At 37.0% G+C, this 20,013-nt stretch overlaps 1 protein-coding gene across 3 annotated transcripts in view; it reads left to right on the top strand.

Annotated features, from left to right (window-relative positions):
* Nucleotides 1–3,199: 3,199 nt before the first annotated feature.
* The window catches only part of RB195_021496 (uncharacterized protein), a gene marked incomplete at both ends in the record, with an annotated part of 30,292 nt that continues 13,478 nt past the window's right edge, over nt 3,200–20,013 (top strand). The window contains 8 exons of one of the 3 annotated variants that reach the window (XM_064208262.1): nt 5,198–5,317; nt 5,715–5,785; nt 10,919–11,035; nt 11,119–11,207; nt 11,333–11,406; nt 11,811–11,909; nt 12,037–12,188; nt 12,248–12,305. In XM_064208262.1, the coding sequence (XP_064064143.1) occupies nt 5,198–5,317; nt 5,715–5,785; nt 10,919–11,035; nt 11,119–11,207; nt 11,333–11,406; nt 11,811–11,909; nt 12,037–12,188; nt 12,248–12,305 (780 nt within the window). Of the gene's footprint in view, nt 3,548–5,197; nt 5,318–5,714; nt 5,786–6,344; nt 6,456–10,918; nt 11,036–11,118; nt 11,208–11,332; nt 11,407–11,810; nt 11,910–12,036; nt 12,189–12,247; nt 12,306–20,013 lie in introns of those variants that run through there. The other 2 variants (XM_064208260.1, XM_064208263.1) reach the window with 2 other exon arrangements.

Raw genomic sequence — 20,013 nt, 5'->3', positions numbered from 1 at the left:
TCCCCGGCAGCTCATTGTAGAGACAAACACTCGTTCCAAAAACCTCAATGCTTACGAATTGTAGTAAAAACGCGTTAGTGCATCCCAAGTGGATTGATACGCCAGACAATTTTATCCTTTAAAAGAATCCCCCCACGAATCTGATATGGTACGGATTTCAGGTCGAATATTCGTATACGGGATCGTGGATTAAGGAGAGGGGGTGATTCCGTCCATTTCTTCCTAATTGCCGTAAAAAACGGCCCGGGAGATACGGCTTCGAGCGTTCCGGCGCGCTATTTCCTACAACGAGTTCGATTGGAGCGCGCCAGCCGTGTGCACACGCCGCACTTTCCGGGTTGTTTTCTGCTGCAATTAGTAAGAAAATGACGGAATCACCCCCACTCCATAATCTGCGATCCCGTATACGAATACTAAATCTGAAATCTCTACCACCTCAGATTCGTGGGGTGATGCCTTTAATGAATAATACAGTACCCCCATTTTCTCTTTCTCGTGGCATTGTGACTTCAAGTCATTGAAAGAATTCTTCAACAGATCCATTTCTTTCTTGGATAACCATGAAAAACGTTAATAGATTGGTTTCCGAATATGTTGTCACTCATTTAGAGCCGTATCCATGGCGTCGCCGAATGATTCTGAAATAGTGAGGATACGTAGATGGGAAATAATCTCACCTTGTATTTCCCCGTTTCAAGATCCACGTTTAAACTTCTGGCAAGGCACTCCTGACCGTTTTCTCAAACAGCGAAGTCAGTTTGGAAGGCGTGGAGACACTCTGATGATTTCTACTTTATGGTTTTACTGTATGAGCTGCCTTAGGTGTCTTCTTTTATAGGAATACACTCTTAGACTTACACGTGAAGGATTTCATTCGGTACCTATTTGAACTGTATATGGCTCTCACTCTATTTCCACCACCACCACTATGTTTCCATATTTTGTTTTAAGGCCTTTTCCAGTACTAACATGATTCCCGCCCATTTTTTCTGGACAGCTTCGTTTTTCCAGGAAGAATTTTATGAGTTACCAACGAAAATAATCACGAAGTTCGCTCTCCTCAATAAGATTGAAGGAGAACAAGTAGAAGAGTAAGAAAAGAGAAGTCGAAAAAAAAATAAGATGTTACTTGTGACCTACCCTTGCAGTCCTGGAAAGAATAGTGAGGTGGAGTGACTCATAACTACAAAAAGAGAGGAGATGAGAAAATCGAAGTATAAATAGGAGAGAAAACTGTGAAACATACAGTTCCGCTGTGGACACACACTATCTTTTCTCTTTCACTATTTTTCGCATCGCTGGCTCTCGGCCAACCACAGGTACCTGAGACTACGATACATCATCAGGACCGATCCCTTTCAATCCAGAATTCTCGCGGAACTGGCTGATTCGGGAATTTTGGTTAAGATATCGCTGTTCTTCATTCAGCTATTATTTTACGAGAAATGCACACCCACGTAAATGTCCCACATGGATTTTTCTCCAGGATAAAGATGGTGAATGCAGTGATTAATTCACTTCATGTCTCTTCTTTTGGATTTATTATAGGTAAAATCTTGCCCTTCTCTAGCTTAAGAATATTCCAGAAATTCTTCCAAGCGAGTAGAAGGAAGTTTATTTAGTTGAAATTCTTTGGTTTTTCGCTAGTAACGAGACCATTTTAGCTTTACGGCGTCCTGAGACTCATTTCCCTGGTATTCCTTTTACTCACCTCGACATCTGACCCAATGGAACCAATTTTTGTAGCATGCAACGTTTAATTGTTCTAACTGCTAAGAAAATACTACAACAACAACAGCATTTAATTAATACCAAAATTTTACAGGTGGTGTTCCCTTTTTGTTGCTCAGGAAGTGATCGACACATTCTTCTTACATACATGTTTCTATCCGTTCACATCTGAATCCGATAAGAAAAAAAAAAACCTGTGACCAAATGGTATCGATGGAAGGACCTCTTCTTGCTGATGTCGTTCTCGCCTTTGGCATTGTCCTAGGGTGTTTAACACGATTTCGCAGATTTCGATGTTTTGAGCGCAAAGTAACTCGATTTACATCGATCAACTGATTCAATTTAGCGCGTTTGCAGCACAAAAGCGGCGGTCGAGCTATAAAATCCCTATCGGCAAGAATGACCAGCAACGAATAGTGCGAAGTTTACAGAGCATAGATCATAAAGTAGTTTAAAGTAAATATAGATCCTTCAAATTCATGCATATTTGAAACGTTATTGTTGATTTTAGGCGAATTTCATCAAGTACAGTACAGTTTTGACAACAACTGCTTCAAATAAAGGAGAAGAGATCTGTTTGTTTTTTTTTTCGTTCCTAGAACAGACGTTCGAATTCGTTAAGGATTGAAGACGGGTGTCAGCTTGCCAAGTGTCATCAAAAATCGCACCATGTGTGTGCGCAATCGCGACAGGTTTACCGCACTTCTCGACTAACGCGATTAATTCGGTCACAGCTTGTTATTCTAAGCGCTAAGGTCACTGAACTTAGGAAAACCACTATACGTAAATATAATTGTATTAACTATAACAATACTTATTCATTCTCCTTCCATTACAACCTTTTTTTCAAGTAAAATTATGATTTGGAAGCTGTGTTGTCAAGACGATGTTATATCTGTCGATATTTAAATGAAAATTAGCGATAAAAGGGAATTAAATACATAGGCAGTCTTTATTTTATCAGCAAACATCACTATCTCCTCTTAAAAAATCAAGTTCAACGAGAAAATTCTCGCTGAAATGTTACGGTAATCGCCTGCCCAATTGTGGAAGAGCGAGGAAAACAAAGCGGACAAAAAGTCACTTTTTTGATCCTACTCGGACATGCAGACCGCTAGATGAGGTGCTAGATCTTCTTGATATTTTTTGAAAAAAATCACTTCTATCCGCAATTTCATTCGTCTGTTAGGATTTGTCATGTACACAAACGATCCTTTTTCCTTCTCCATCATGTTGTGACATTTGAGAAGTCCAGCGGAACACGTTAACATCGTCTAAACCAATTCGTTGACGAATATGTAGAAGAGCATAGGAATTTTTCGTTTCCAGTCTCTATCCAAGCGCAGCAGCTGGGATGTGCCTGGCTGACCAATCACGTCGCCGGGGCGGCTCCATCACCATCCCGCCCCTTTTGTATCTGCTCGTTAGGTCGTTTGTTGGCTCGTTAGCGGTTCGTTAGAGCATCTTCATGGAGGTTCATCAGAGCTGTTTCGTCGATGCGACCGCGTTCACGACAGATTTTCCCGCTTCGCGAGCAGATTTCGTCGTGATGCGACCGGAATGCGTTGTCGCGTTGCCGGAAACGCTCGTGCCGCGATCGGATTTCGCCGCGTCGACGGCGGACGTGCGACAATTCGTCGTCGGCCAGGATTGTGCAAGTCGCATGAATAGCGATGAAGATTTCGTCTACGCGGCGCCACTCAAGGTGAGACGCCCCCGGACCAGTGAGGCTCGTCACATCATCGAGCCCTATCGGTCTGGATTCGTCGTGTACGTGATGTGTGGTCGTTGTCGTGACTTTTCGCCGACTTTTTAGCATCGTATTCTGATTTCCGCATCTTTGCAGCTAAGAATGCTTTATCACATTCTTCACGAATTTTTTCGAATGTGTTCCACCTAATCAGTCAATAATTTTTGTGCCTTTCTTGCTAAGAGGTTCTATTGCAAATTGTCGCAGATCCACAGCACAGGTTCCATTATCCAAGACGAACGAAAGACTGTAGTTGTGCACTAGTGTTCCAACTATACGATAACGGTGGTCTCACTGTGCTTTTCCGGCTAATTCAAAGCTAACCATTACCGGAACCTGGTTACTCGTATCAGCGCAATAAAGAAATTGTCTTACAAAAACGTTTTCCTACTATTGAACCATCTCTGGAATGAGGAAAAAGGATTTACTTGACAAGTAGCTTCCCCCGTAGCAGCATAAGTACTATTTTTTGTCCAGATGACTTTGAACTTGCCATGTGAATTTGATTTAAGTCCTTTTCTCAATAGGAGAGAGATCCGTTGTTTTGATGTGCTAAATCCACACTCAGCACAGATACGATATTAAGAATTATAAATTTATTCCAAATTTGTTGAAATTTACGATAGAATAATGCTTCCGTTTCGGATCATAATGAATTTTCAAAATTTCTGTTTTTCTCTTCTAGAACATTTAGCGTAGAGTCGGATCTCACTTTGTACAAGAAACCAATACATTTTGATAATTTCACAAGTAATCCTGGTTAGATTCAAGCTTGTTTTCAAAACTTTCATGCACTATTTTAATTTCATTTCGATTCATTTTCTTCAAAAAAAAATTCAACAGATTTTCCTATTGGTTCCGTTTGAAACAGCTGATAATTTTTAGTATTTTCTTGTAGCCATGAAAGATTTTCGCATTACAAAAAAATCCAAAAATCTAAATCTAAATCTAAAAAAATCTAAAAAAATCTCGAAAATCTTACTTAGCTGACAATGCAACGGAAAGAAAATTGGTACTAAAGATGTTGTTTTGGTTGTTGTTTGTAAGTAAAAATCGATTCTATGTACCGTTTGAACTTGCTTGCGCTGAATGTGCATATATTTTTCGCAAGGAGCTGAGATATATCATAGAATTTGTAATCTAGCTGTAAAAGTCTGAAATTTTTAAATGGTCCAAAAGCGTAGGGATTTCTCGTGACAATCTTCATTGAATATCCAGTCTAGTACATCAGCCACATTTTTTTAATCCTAGCATATCTCCAGTTCCCTATCAATTGTCCCAAAAATCCTATACGTTTGACTGAACGACGTCTCATATTAAATAGTAAAGGTAAGAAGCTAGAAAGATATTGAATCTCTTCTCTACGCTCTCTTTCTTGGCTTTGTTCTGCTTCGTTAATAAGATCAGATGGCGTCCCAAGCCCGTCCAGCCGTGAGAGGGGTCTAACACACCACAATCGAATTCCTAAGACTCTGAAAGGGTCGAAAAATTTGCTGCATTTTTTGTAAAAAGATAGCTGTTAAACGAGATAGCATTTGATTGCATCCGACCAAATTTTGAGAACATTGAAGCATTTACCGTATACCCGTGGAGACAACATGTCTACGGGGGGAAAAAAAAACTTCGAAATCTTCACAGCAACAACAAATGTTTATAAAATCGAGGACGACGTTTCACTAGCGGATGTAGCGGGGGATGTTCATAGTTGTCTCTCGCATGAATGTGTTTGAATGTACGTCTAATTGCGATCGTCACGACACCGTATCCGTTGCCGCTTCGCTTTCAGCTGATGAGCGCTTCATTGAGGATTTCAGAAGTGTTTACCGTGTTATGGCGGTGAATAGTATTTTGTATATGATTCCTCATCAGAGACTGTTTTTAATTTGTGCCCATTATTCACTTTCCCTCACTCAAAATGAAGAGGTAGGAGTGGAAGGATATTTCGAATTAAACTGAAATCATAGTAAAATTATTCCCGAGCTTTGAAGAATATGAAGAAGAAGAAACTTTCGTTTTGATGAGAAATTACAGGGGATAAGGGTAATAATTACCTTTTCACAATACTGTTCCAAATAAAAATACAATCTTTCCGGATACGTGTGAAACTCCTCAATGGCTGTAAGGGTGTCGCGATTTTGATGATGTACAGTTTTTTGTTAAGAAACTTTCTGAAATAGTTTTCTAAAGAAATTGTCATTAATTCGTAATTCTAACTAAAACCTATATATTTCAGTACGAAGCTGAAATCTGCTCCGGATGTGATCGCGCAATCCACGAACGTACACTTCTAACAGTAAATGGAAGGTATGTTATAGCAGAAAGTCTCCAGAAATAACAAAGGTACATAAGAAAAGTACTTCAAAGAATGAGAGCGCTCTGTTTCGTACAGTAAACCAATTGGCTACAGTATTTTCTGAGGTTAGTGATAAGTACAAGGGTGTAACCACAGCAAGTTGCAGGAGAATCATTCCTCTTCTCACTTCATCTTGTTTCTGATCACCTCATAGAGGTTAAGAAAAGAGGGAAAAGTTCACTATGAAAGTATGAGTGCTGGGATTTCCGCTTAAGAGTCTCCAGACAGTCCAGATAAACTAAGAACACAACTGGGCGCTTTTAGCCTTCAACCTTCGAAAGGCCTCGGAAAACTTGGTAGATCCCATTTTTTATTGAACAGCATCGTTTTTATTTCCTTTACTTTTCACTATCCATATAAAGCGGGAATATGCGTGGGATTTCCTGGAATTATCTGTTTCAATCGGTTTTTTTCTGTCTTACGTAGGACACTATATTTCTAATATCCTCAGATGAATTGCACGGAACAAAGGGTACGGTTTCAATTTTAGAGGACCCTATTTTTTTTCAGATCATGGCACGAGAACTGTCTTCGCTGTACGTCATGTACAACGTCGTTACAATCACAACATACATGTTTCTATCGTGATGGGAACACTTTATGCAAAACATGCTATGGAAGGTATAGTATGATCTCTTTAGAATCGTATTTCTTCAAATTTTATCGTAACATGAAGCTCATCATGCTGTTGTAATCTAATTGACTCAATCCACTAACTCACGATGCTCTCTTGACATCTGTGCGTGTGCCAGCAGGCTTCGCATCGTCCCCCATAGGACCTAATCAGGAACTCTACCGTATCCATTAGGGTCCGCTCATCTTTCGATGAGTATGTAGAATGATGTCAACAGCGTTGACAACTAAAGAGCTACATTAAAAAAAAGATAAAGTGAAAAAGGAGAGATAGGGGATTCTGTAGGAATTTTTTCGAGATCATATCAGTGTTCGGGCGTCACAGTCTCCTCAATAAAAGAGCCGAATAAGTGTCGAATTTCCGAAGATTTAAAGTTTTATTGGAGTTCTTATTAGTTCTGGAGGAACTCAATTATCAGTTTTATTTCATTTATCGAATAGCTTTCTGCGTACATTTCCTTCCTTAAAATGAAGTTTGCGTTTTTTTATGGAGAACCTTAACAAACTGTTTTTATTTGTTATTAGCTGTGTTTATATTCAAAATATCATATTTTTGATATATCCCAAATAACACTAATTGATTGCAAATTTTCCATTCAAGTGCGTGTTTTTTTCTCTTGGTCTTATAGTTAAAACATCAGAAATTATTCAATTTTAAAATCCTGATGATGTTACTTGAAGTCTCCGTAAAAAACCACCAATTCGTCACAAAATCAACGTTCTTATTTTCATTTATTTTTATCAAAGATGAGAAAAATTCTTCAAAGAGGAAGAATGATTGCGATTTTTCATGGTCGTTTCAAAATTATCAGGCGATTTTGTCTATTTTTAAAACTTCCTCGTTTATACAAAAATATAAGATAACTCAGTCGTAAAGAGTTTTTTTTTCACTGTGGAATTAGCTTCCTTCTAAAACATGATATAAATCATTGTTAGCTATTTGTGACACTCATTTGCCTCGTTTATCTTCACCTCTCCTCCTCGCATCTGTCAATGTGTCTAATTACGTCATGCATGCTTGTTAGTGCGATTACGGTAGCAGCGATTAGATGCGGTACAACCGCTTATTATTTGATTTGCGCGATACCGGTGCAGATTTTTGGGATTAGCAACGATCGTTACTCAAAACGATAGTCTAATTATTGTGAAGGATTGGTTTAGCACAAAAAAAACTAAATTCCTCGAAAAAAAAGCTGTCCACGCTTAAAGATTTGGACCCATTTTGCTCTCTAAAACTTTTTGAACATCCTTAAGTGGCCGCTATATAGATCATGACAATAAGCGAACATATTTTTGATTTTGCCCGGAAGCTAGGACCTCTTTTTCATTTGTTTGAGCGTTGAACGTGTTCTTGAAAAAAAAACCCGCTCTCTATTTTCACTCATTTTGCGCAAAACCGAGCAATTGGGAACGTATAGAGATCAGACAGAAAATTGAAGAATCCGTCCGTAATATTGGAAAGAAGTTTTATTTTCTTTACAAATCTTAACAGATTTTTTGATGCTTGCAGGAACGAATTCATTAAGATATCAGTGTTAAAATAAAAGCGATTGTGTTTTCCGACTTTTTCTGACTTACGTATACAGTAAACGTCCTGAAATGACTTCTGACCTTTCAGGACGTTTACTGTATACGTAAGTATACAACTAGGTAATAGTAACTGAATAGGTTTATTTACTAGAACTTTGTCAAAAAGATCCACCTTTTTTCAAGAATTCTAGCTAGTATCAATTATCATTTCAAAAAAAGTTTATCCCAGGATAGTTTTCTGTTATGCACTTAGAATTTGGATTCTTTTCCAACTTTTAGAACTGATTTGTCTGGATTCAGATTTGATCTAGATTATTATGAGCATGGATGAAGACTTGGAAAATTTCGAAGTGAACCCTTCGTTTTCTGAAATTAAAACCTACACCATGTAAGTGTGACATCTATTCATTACTGCTACTGAGATTTGGTAATCCTGTGATCCTTCAAAAGATTTTTTTTAATGTAAATGTCCCATCTATCCACTACCGTTTCTGGAAAACTATAGCTAGAGGAGACTGAGAGGTAATTTTCTGATTACTATTCGAAATTATTAATTCCATAACCGCAACATGTACTAGATGCAAATTGTATAATTGGTGTAGTGGGCGGGGAAACACTTGTGGATAAAGGATGCCGAAAACGGATTAGAACATCGGGGGAACAGTCAAGGAGCAGTCGACAGATGCAGTCAATAATCGCTTTGAAGTCAACGGGAATACGGCTTCTTAAGGGAACGACGACAAGCTGCCAGCTACAAGGATCTGAGGATTATGTGTGGATGACAGACGTTAACAAAAGGAAAATAAAAAACAAGAGGAAAAACTCCGTTTTTCCGACTTTCTATTTGCCTTTTGTTTGTCCGGGCTTAATTCTCATATAAAAGGGATAGCTCTGATGGAACTATTTTGTCCTCGCATTTCTTAGAACAGAAACTAATGTTTCAACTTGTAAAAGATTCAGTTGAAATGTAGATTTGATTTTTTGATAATAATTTGTAGTTAACATTGGATTAGAGCGCTGTTTGGAATTTTATATACTATACATACGATTCATTTCACCGTAATCCACCAATTTGTCTGAGCTCCAATTCGCCACGTTCACATCTTCACTATTCCGTAAGAAAAAATTTCTGGACACGGAGTAACTTCCTATTATCACAACAATTTTTGCCTACTTTATTTACAAAATTTTAAATATTCTTAATGAACGATGACTCTCTATTTTTACTACCAATCAGCTTGGCGCCCACTTGTTATAATAAATTGTTGCTAAAATAGATGTATCCTGGAAAAATCCAATAAATGGTGACTCCTCTTGTTCACTTCTAACTGCTGTGAACAATACGATGTTCATCTGAGGAGTGAGGATCAATTTGTGCAGCATTGATTTCTTTTCTAGATCCATCTTTGCTAGTACCTTCGTTTCGTTCCTTCTACTTTCCTTCCTCCATCCCACCAATTCCTCTCTTCTTTCAACTTCTTCTTTTCTTTCTTTCTTTCTTGTTTATTTGATTGTTGCTTAGGTTCATTTCCCAGTCTAAGGTTTATTATTTCCTTTATGCCAAGGATTTGGTGGAGTTTTTCATTGCAAGCTGTCTTTGGATCCTGTACAGTGGATTTATGAGCAGTTATGAGCAAGCGACGGTGCCGCACCGTCACTCACCGTCGGTTTTTCAATGTTCATGCAGAGTATTGTACTCTGGCAAAATCCCTCTGGAAAAACCAAATCCGCTCAATTAAGAGTTGAGTATAGACAAAGAAGTAGAATGAACAGGTTTCGACTAAATAGATAGCTTTACATGATTGTATTTTTTTATTATTAGAATCCTGATGAAGTTATCAGGACTTCGAAACTGACCAGGATCCGATTATTTCCTTAAACATCATTCGAGTAGCGGTACTAATCCACATTTCAACTGTTCTACTTGATTTTCTCCTGTTTTCGCATCGTAAAGTTTTTTTTTTACGCACTCCTTCCTTCCTTCCTTGATCTGTTTGTATTTCAAACTACATTTTTCACTCAATTCTGTGGAATTCTATACAGTTCACATTTTCAGACAGTTTACGGTTTATTACCGTAAACCGTCTGAAAAAAAACGGTACTCTAGTCAAAATTACGAATCTTCTACATTTCGAGTGAAATTCGACGATCTTTAGTTATTGTATTTCTAAATCGTTTTCCCTCATACCTCATGATATCTTACAATGAGGTATGAGGAATAATCAATTTTTCAATTTCATATTATCAATTTTTTTTTCTTGCAGGCTGTGTGTTAAGGTTTTTTTTTCTTCAGTTCCGCATCATATGGAAATTCCCTTCTGATTATCAAATTCTCGACCAATTTCTCTACACTTCTTATAATCACGGAGATCCGAGAAAACACGTACAAAATTTGCAGAAAAAGATGAAACTATTTCTTGGGAGCCGTTCAAAATTCACAACAAGGAGTTGTCTTTCTAATCAGTTGTACTTTTGAAAAAAAAAGGTCCCATACTAAAATAGCCAAAAATTCTCACAAGAATACCCTCATTCTGGATAAAGGATGCAGAACACAATCAGAGGCATGTACCGGTTTTAACAAGATCTTTATTAAATGGATTTGTTGTTAAATGAATCACAAATAAAATTCACTAAAAATAATCACAGCTTAGATTTTTATTAAAATACTGGGATGAATACTGGATGAATCCTAGACATAATACTTTGTTATTACATAGGTAATAAACAATCTATATTCTATGCAGAATCTGTTGTTGGGTTTCTATGACTTAAATGGAGGGGTTTTCCTTGAGCTCTATCGATTACTTTCCGACAACTGACAAATGAAATTTATCTATTTATTTATTTAGGAAGCAATTACTTAGGAATTTATAATAAATGCTAGTAAATAATTTTTTCTACTAATATATTTAGTTTTTCAGACAGTTCGGCACGAAATGTGCATCCTGTGCTCGTCTGATCCATTCCACCGATTGGGTTCGACGTGCACGATCGTTTGTATTTCATTTGGCTTGTTTCGCATGTGCACAATGCAAACGGTAAATAGAAATCTGTTTATTTACACATTTTTAAATACTATATATTATTACTATTTGACTATTTTATCTACTTCTACTTTTAGACAACTAAGTACTGGTGAAGAATTTGCATTACAAGATAATCGTCTACTATGCAAGCAACATTTTGTCGAGTTGGTCGACGGCGATTCGGGTAACTTGATTTTCTCGGTTTCGAGGTTGCATCGAAATGATTCACCTCACCGAGGCTGGCCGGCCCTCATTTGATTCTATAACAAAACTATGGTTATAGTATTGACTAGTAACTTTTTTTTTCAGGAGCAAATCAACAAAAACAGAAGATTAAGCGAGTACGAACCACATTCGCTGAGGAACAGTTGAGCGTTTTACAGGTGATTAGGCACAGTTTTTTGTATAAATAAAAAAACTGACTGGAGGTGGAATTTTATGATTTAAAGAAGGTGTGTGTGTAATTTTCATCGTGTATAGTCTAGCTGGAAAAACTTTCAACAAATATCAAAGTATAACATTGAACCAAGCATGGATTATCGACTTTCATTTAAAAATAAAACTGATATGAATTCTTTTTTTTTCTCTGAAAAAGCCATAAAATAAGAATTTAGTCTTACGATTCTGACGTAAGATAATTTTTAACGAAGAAATTCTTTGGATTCGAAAAGATTGAGAAAATCACAAACTACTGGAAGTTTTCACAAGTAGTGACGGAGCTCTTCAGCCATACCGCAGCCACTTTATCCACTCACTTGAGTTTAAGCCAGAACAACATCGTTTACAGGCGCATTTCCAAGTGGACAGCAATCCTGACGGAGCCGATCTGGAACGAATAGCGAACATTACAGGGCTAAGTAAACGTGTGACACAAGTCTGGTTCCAGGTACGTGAATCATACCATCTTAGTTTTGCTTAAGAAGTAATTAAAGACGTCAAAGTCAGGGAAAATAAATGGAACATAATTAATTAGTTGAAGACGTTGTTTAAAGTGACGTCATGGAATATTTAAGAATTCGAGAGCACGTCAGAAAAAGTACCAAGGAAATAGGAAAAGCGGTGAGGTTACCACCGATAGCACACGATCCTCCGAAGGTCCCGTTAGTCCTAGCCAAAAAAGTGAAGCAAGCAGTGATGGAATGTTTCCGAGTTCAGTAACTACCAGGTAAAATTTTTTTTTTCTAGACAATCCTTATTCTACCGTACTTATTCAAATGATTTCAGCGCGGAAGAGGCAATGACTGATTCTGCGGTTGTACTCGCTTCACTACATTACGACTAGACTAGAATATAGTAGAAATTTGCTTCACAGTTATTTCTGAAGAAGAAATTATTTCTTATCATCATTATCGTTTTTTTACTTTTTTTTTTGTTAAATTTGTTATTAATATGATCTCCGACTTATGGTCATATGTACAGTTATATAACGGAATTTTGTGTCGTATAAAATTGAGAGTGTTTGAGGGAATTCTACTCACCTCACATCAGCTGATTTCTAGCCATTGATCTGATCTTTGCTTTTGTTGTTCTAGTCAACAGTTGTGTTCACAGCACTCGATCTCGTCATTTGCAATTCGGCTCATTATTAATGCCTGTACAATTTGTGATGTTAAATTCTGGAATTTTTCGCATGAAAAGAAAAAGAAAAATAAAGCAATAAACCTGCAATAATTATGTATCTGTACTCTACCAAACAAAAAAAAAATATAATTTCTTCCGATTTCAAAAGTTTAGATTTTCTGTAAGCTTCCTCAAAGGAAAGAGTAATTTGTTCGACAAGCCAGGAGGAGTATAACTCATTTGACATGGCTACTTTTTTGAAAAAAATCAATAGTTTAGGGATTCCGGATCTTACGCTTGCTCGCCATGCGGACTCTCCTTTCTTCGAAAAAAATGAGAGTTGTTTTGAGGTCCATACTTCATTAATGTGTTAATATATTGAAATAAGAAACAAAAATTACTACCAGTTATATAATTACTAGACTTTTAGAGGAGAAACTACGTATCCATCAATAGACCCTTAGGATATGAAAAGAACTATTATTCTCGCGAATTCTGGAAATTATTATAATCACAAAATTGTAGATCCTTAAACTATCGTTTAATAATCCCTAAACTATCAATCCCGTTCATCTTAGATCTCTTATTAATACACATAAAATAATATTTGATTGTGAATTTTTGGAATAATTGTTCACTTGGAAAAAAGTAATGTTTGCTGCTGCTGCTGCCAGGAAGAAGAATCATTCGGAATGTTTTGTTTGATATTCATGTAAATTACACCTGAATGATTACAGCAAATTAAACCGAACTGTCGTACTTTAGATCGATGTTCAGGAAAAGGTCTTTTTTTAAAGAAAGCATCAGTAGCATGAATCCCATAAAACTGTAAAAATTTTTCATATGATACAGTTCATTTCCTTGAAATTACATAGCGTTTTTCTGAAAAAAAAAGTCAAAACCCTATTTTTAACTTAATATTTCGGATAAACAAAATTATTAACTGCTATTCTCTTTCCAAGAAAGAGAATAAATTCTAAAAGAAAGAATTTTTAAGAACTATGAAACAATACAAATTTATAAATACTAGTATATATTTACGAAAATGGCCCAGGTATGATTTTTCTCCCCAAATAGTACTGATCGGAAGCATGGATAACATAACTGTTTGGGGACAAAATTGTATGAATAAACTGTTAGCCAACCAAGATCACTTTCTTTCTAGAATTTTTCTCAATGGAACAAGTGGTTCTATTCTGATGTTGACACTTAGAGCATTTTTGATTTGTGGATAATGAATATTTGTAAGTAGTCAATATTCTAATATCTACTTAATGATTTTTATTAATAATTATCATAAAAAAATCGTTAATGTTGTTTTGAGGAGGAGGACATGTTGAAAAATTTATTTAAAAAAAAATTAAAAAAAAACAAAAATAAATTTAAAAAAAATGAAAATAAAATAAATAACATATAAATAAAATAGCGAATCAAAATTTCCCTCGCTAAAATCGTGGATAATTTAATTGAACTTGCGAAAATCTTTCCGACAACGCAATCATACTGTACTAGGGCAGAAAGAAATAACTCATTTCTACCTCACATCTCATGATGAACGAACAGGTTTTAAATGCTGCTTTTGCTAACATACTTACTTAACTTCAAATTGTCATATGGAAACATTTTCATAGGGGTTGCCTTTAATTGGATGTTACGCCGACAACATACATACGCATATGCCATTGTAAAAGATGAACTGAAAAGGACGCGGCCGTACAAGGTCACCACAATTCACGCTTGCATATTTATTGTAAATTGCTTTGCGCTCCGTAGGAGGAGAGAAAAAAAAAAGTTTGGATTACTGCACCCATCACGAACTCGACGAATAACTTCACTTTACTGGTTTGAAATTGAGTGATTTCAGTTACAGTTCAGCGGCAGTACATGTTCTTCACGTCCGCGGGGGTGTTAATCCTCACTCGCTCCACATTCTCGTAAATTTTTATCAATTAAGAGTCTATGTGTATGCGTATGTGTGTATGTGTGTATATTTAATGTAACAAAAAAATGTCATGGTTGTTCGCTCGCTTTTTTTTTCTCTGGATCGGAAGCGGCGACGCGATTCGACGCGATTCGACGCGTCGAATCGCTGCTGCGGCGTTCACGACGATAGTGAAGCTATTCGGTGGTTCGGCGGTGATCGTTTGGGACGAAAGCAGCAGGACCGCCCGATTGAGGTACGCGCGCAATCGGTCGTCCACGTACACATCAACGTATGCATATCTGTTTTGTGACGATGTGTTTGATATGGCGTGACCGAAGGTGAGGCAGCGCCGAAATTGATTAATTTAGAAGAAATGTGCATGCAAATTGGCAACCAGTTCTGGCCTACACTTGCCGTCCATTAGCCCGCATTTGACTATTGATTTGATTGGCGGGGGGGGAGAGAACCTAGTCGTCGTCGCACAGCTCGCTCTCTCCAAACTTTTGCCATCAGCGCCAGCCCGACGGGCGTGAAGCTGCACCACGACGAGACGACGACGCTTCGATTCGTCCGTCCGTCCGTCCGTCCGTCCGTCCGTCCGTCCGTCACTCACTCACTCATCGCAGGTAACACACTACATACATTCGCTACAATCACACCGTTGATGTTTTCACAAATTAGGGCGTATACCGATCCTTATCATCAATATTTCGCATTGAAACGAATCTGGCACACTGGCAGCAATTGTCATTCGGTACTAAGTAGTAATTTCGAAATCGTTCCCCCATCGCAAACGTCACTCTTACGCGTTACGACGTACTCCTCTCATTTACTTATTTTATATCTTCTCATTACGGGAATCTACTCGCATATGATCTCACCCACCACCGCCGCACACACACACACGCACTTACTGGCACAATCCACGTTCGGTCACACTCTTCCATAGAGCCGCCTCCTCTTCTTTTCCCTCTTCACTTTTTTTTCCATCCACAACTTCTCAACCGCTACCGTAACGCTGCGATCTACTCTCACGGCGACATTTGGCGACATCGAGCGACGCGACGAGATGTCGCGCGATTGCATAATTTGTCTTGCGAATTCGCCTGGCCGGTATGCAAATAGTGCGGCGCCCGATCGCCGTATAATTTTGTGTTTATCGAGACTTCACTCTGCCTGCCTATATGTAAACGAAGTCAGAGCCGACCACCACCCAACCAACCAGCCACCTCCAATCAATCCATACCAATACTACCTCACACTCGTACACAATACATTCATTAGTGATCTGTGCTTCTGACCGGCTTAATGACTACGACCACCACGACAACGAACCGTAACAGGTCGCTCAGCTTATACCGAACTCGTTCTATTAGTAAATTTGGTGGAACATCCGTACTGACTGCTGTTGATGTTAAGGGAACATTGAGGAAGAGAGTGGAAGGAAGGAAGAAGAACGACTTTGTGCATTCAACAGGAACTAATATTTTTGACGTCTTTTTTTCCAGGATTAAAAGGATTCTTTCACAAAGCAACACTGGGCCCGTTGTCTTAGATTAACACAACTATTACAATTTATGAAATCTTTGCATTTCTATGATTATCTGATGGGAAAGGAAATTATGCTTCAACAAAATATTTCTATGGTAGAGGATGAGGATCGACGAAGTTATTTTTCACTTTCATTCCTCATTTTTGATCGGAATGATCTTTTCTTCTTTATGCTCTGCTCTGTTAGCTTTTTAGCAAATTTTATTAACCTCTAAAAGTTCAGAAGACCATGAAAGCATGGACAGATCCGTGGTATACTTTTTAGAAGTCGATTTGCTTGAAAAAGATTCCAACAATCCCAGGAAAAGCTGTGAAAACCGAGTAACATATTTTCTTTTACAAATAAGTTCAATCCTCGGAATCTTAGGTGTTACGCTTTTCCAGTAATCAAGGATTCTGTTCTCATTGTCTCTTGAAACATTTCTTCTTGTTCTTCATAGATATGAAATTCGTTAGTATATAAATATTTTATTATATTTCTACTAGTTAACATACTATTAGTTACTTAGTTAAATAACTTTACTTTAACTTCCCTAGAATAGCTTTAAGTTAAGCTTTTTAGAATTAACATTAAACATAGTCATATTTTTTAGATGTTTACACAATGTGATTAGTAATTTAACTAGTGCGTGGGTAGCACTCAACTGTATGCTTAGTCAGAATGTGCGCCAAGTACTTTTCCACAGTTTAATCGTTTCTGTATAAGAATGTTCGGATAACTGTGGATACAAATACTCACCGTCTTAGACATCTCTTGCTCATAATCCGGATTTTCTCCGATCATCTATATCTATTTTGTTACTAATCTCTTCGTTACCTTATAGAATTAAAGTCAGAATATCCCTCCAATCAAAATTAATTCTAATTATTTCTATAGCTGAATAAAATTACTAAAATTTTCGCGAAGTACTTCACATGGACTAACAATTTTCTATCGTAGTCGACAAAGACTTCACAAATTTTCCAAAAAAATGAGACGAATTATAAGAGGCGGAGCAGCGCAGGATGGTAGTAACCAAATCCTTGTTCCTGGAACTACATACTCCTTCTTCTATCAATTCCTTGAGATGATTATACTGTAAATATTAGTGATATGTAGTTTTACTAAAATATCTTGAAATATTAATCTTTTCCTTAGTTAGTACATATTTTATTCATTTTTCAGTAAGACATTGCTATTAATAATTATAATAATTTAACAAGAACGAAACATTATTGAACAATGAATTTTCTTTCACAAAGTGTCAATTTTGATGCATAAATTTAACAGACAAAATAAAAAAAAATAATGTATAGGCTAGACTGATGAGAAATTGTATGTGTTATTTCATGCGAGATGAATATATTAAATAGGTGAATACGGATATGTATTTTTAATTATGTGGAAATCGCTGCACAGTCACGACTGGCAACTGCATAATGTTTCACTTTATATGATACTCTGTACATATATCATAGATAAAATTGTTTGTTTTCTTGAGATAAACAGTCTCCTTTTGATAAAGGACTTTTGTTGTTGTTTCTCTAGAATTTAACAGCATCATTTACCTATTTTTACCTATATGTTGAAATTTTTGGCGGTAGATGGATGATATTTCAACTCTACCCTCATCTCATCACAATATTCTCAGCAATAGCAGTCGTAAGCTGGTCGTCCTCTTGCAATTGTGATTATTCATGGAACCTCCGTTGACTTTAGGCATTCTTTCGCTTGCATAGGCAAATGCTTCTGCATATCCCCATCTAATATGCAAAACTACATCCACCGGAAGCGTCATTCCATTTAGGCTCAGACGGGACGGACGGGGGATCTCGTCGTTGTCGACCGTCCCTCTGATGCCAGCGTGAAAAGTTCGTTCCCAGTTCAATCGTTCATACAATTCTGGTGTGAGTGAATATTAGTGATATGAGTGTGAGTGTATATATGACTCTTTTTGAAATCTCATCTACCCATCTACTTATCTCGCATAGCGTTACGTTCGTCTTCGTTTTCCATCCGGTTGAAATCCTCATTTCTTAGTTGGGAGCTGATCGATATGTTTGTTCTCATTTCTTTTTTTTTCTCTAATGCCCCGCACGAAACTGTCAAAACGTACTACTAAAACTAGGGTGACTCTTCGGGAATTTTTAATCAAATTCTGATCACGACGCCACATGCAACATTGGCGAATAGGTATGGAGGCGGTACAGACAGGAAAAAAAACCTGTACGGAAATTGGATTGTTTGTTGAAAACTGTACATGAGATGACAATTTCTAATCGACGTCATCGTTAATTTTTCTTTGAATTGTACTAAGACGTGACGACCGTACATATTATTATAATTAGTGTATAGATTTCTTTATTATATTAGTATTTGTATTGTATTGTATTTCTTATTATGTATTTTATTATGTAACTACTGTATAGATTTCAAATAGAGTAAAACCTAAAAATTTCTGTTTTAAAGGTGTTTTGAAAGAATTCATTGGTTTTTACCTTCTCTCTCTAATTTCCAGAAAACAATGAAGGTCTTTAAAAATCATAATAAATCTACAAATATTCTGTTACACAGCGAAAAGCGCTAATTTAAAATTGGTTTTTAACAATGGCATAGGGATTGGAAGTTGTGTTTTTTTTTCTGTGAAATTTACCAAAATGCTTTGTTTGCCTGCTATACAGAAAATTTGTTGCGAAAGAATTCCCTCATTAGCCTCGAAACTCGCCTCTCTGTTAAATAAATAGAGGTGAATAGCGCTTGAACTGTGAGATAAACTCATTCGCATAGCTAGACCTGTCATCAGTGGTGTTGCTTATTTTTGTTACGCTTTTTTTCACGGGTTATTAATTCCTCATTGTGAACTTTTCAGTTTCAATCTTTCCTTATCATATTCTCGAGTACAGCAGACTTTTTTATGCTAATAATTTGATCTGTGATAAAGGATAAAGGATAAAGTTTCTGGCGTTAATCAATCCGCTTGGGATGCGCCCCCACGTTCACTTCAATTCAGAATCGTTTGAGGTTTACGAACGTGTATCTGGCCTAGACAATGACTTGCGGTGGCTAGCCGATGAGCGAAGCCAGTGTTTTTATCCTCTCAGCTTGGTACCAATTTATCGACCCCGGAGGGATGAAAGGCTTGGTGAACATTAGGGCGGATTCGAACCTCCGATCGTGCAGGAAGCGGAGCCTCTAACCGCTACACCACACCCGCCCGATCTGTGATAAATCTGATAAATTTTTGAGAATTTAGAAAAACCAAAGCAACAATAGCATGTAACAAAGTAACAGTAACAATTAACAACAAAAGTACAATATAATTGAACAAAAGGTCTAAATTCTGTATTGGATTAAGTTATGATTTGATGATGATCTCTATGCGTTGTCTTTTTCATGGAATGTTTAAAAATTCCTGTCCTCGAAAGAAAAAAGCCAGAAAGTGATTCTCTCATCTGCTTTGGAGGCTTTTTGGGATTATTTCAAGCATCTTTTTCGTTTATATTTCACCACATACTTCAGATTTCAGTCTCTTCCTCATTTTTTTCATTACTGCTCATTTTCTCAATCCTCGGCCAGTAAGGAAGAAAAATGGAAAAAGGTAGGGAGAAAAAATGAGAAAAAAGTTGAAAATTTTGTTTTGAACTTGCTGAAAAATCAAATTTGGTTAGAAAATTCGGAACTGTAACCCTCTTAATTAAAATTTCATTATTTCATAATTTCTTATTTCACGATTCTGTTTGGATTTTATCATGCACTTCTATATTCTCGATGGGGACACTCTAGCTAGATATGATAGAACTGTCAAGAATTGCAGACTTTGTTCACCGCATATTTCAAATTGAGAATTATGATAAGATATTTGAAATACGGTGATTTGTCATGGATTTCTAGAAGCTAATCAATCAGTGGATAAATAGATAAATAGGCTTTGGGTCAGTAATCAACCTATCAACCTATCAATGATATCTATCCACG

The sequence above is a fragment of the Necator americanus genome, chromosome X (assembly GCF_031761385.1).
Source record: "Necator americanus strain Aroian chromosome X, whole genome shotgun sequence".
Classification (NCBI taxonomy): domain Eukaryota; kingdom Metazoa; phylum Nematoda; class Chromadorea; order Rhabditida; family Ancylostomatidae; genus Necator; species Necator americanus.
Note: the sequence above shows the minus strand (reverse complement) of the source record. Positions and strands in the feature narration are given on the sequence as shown.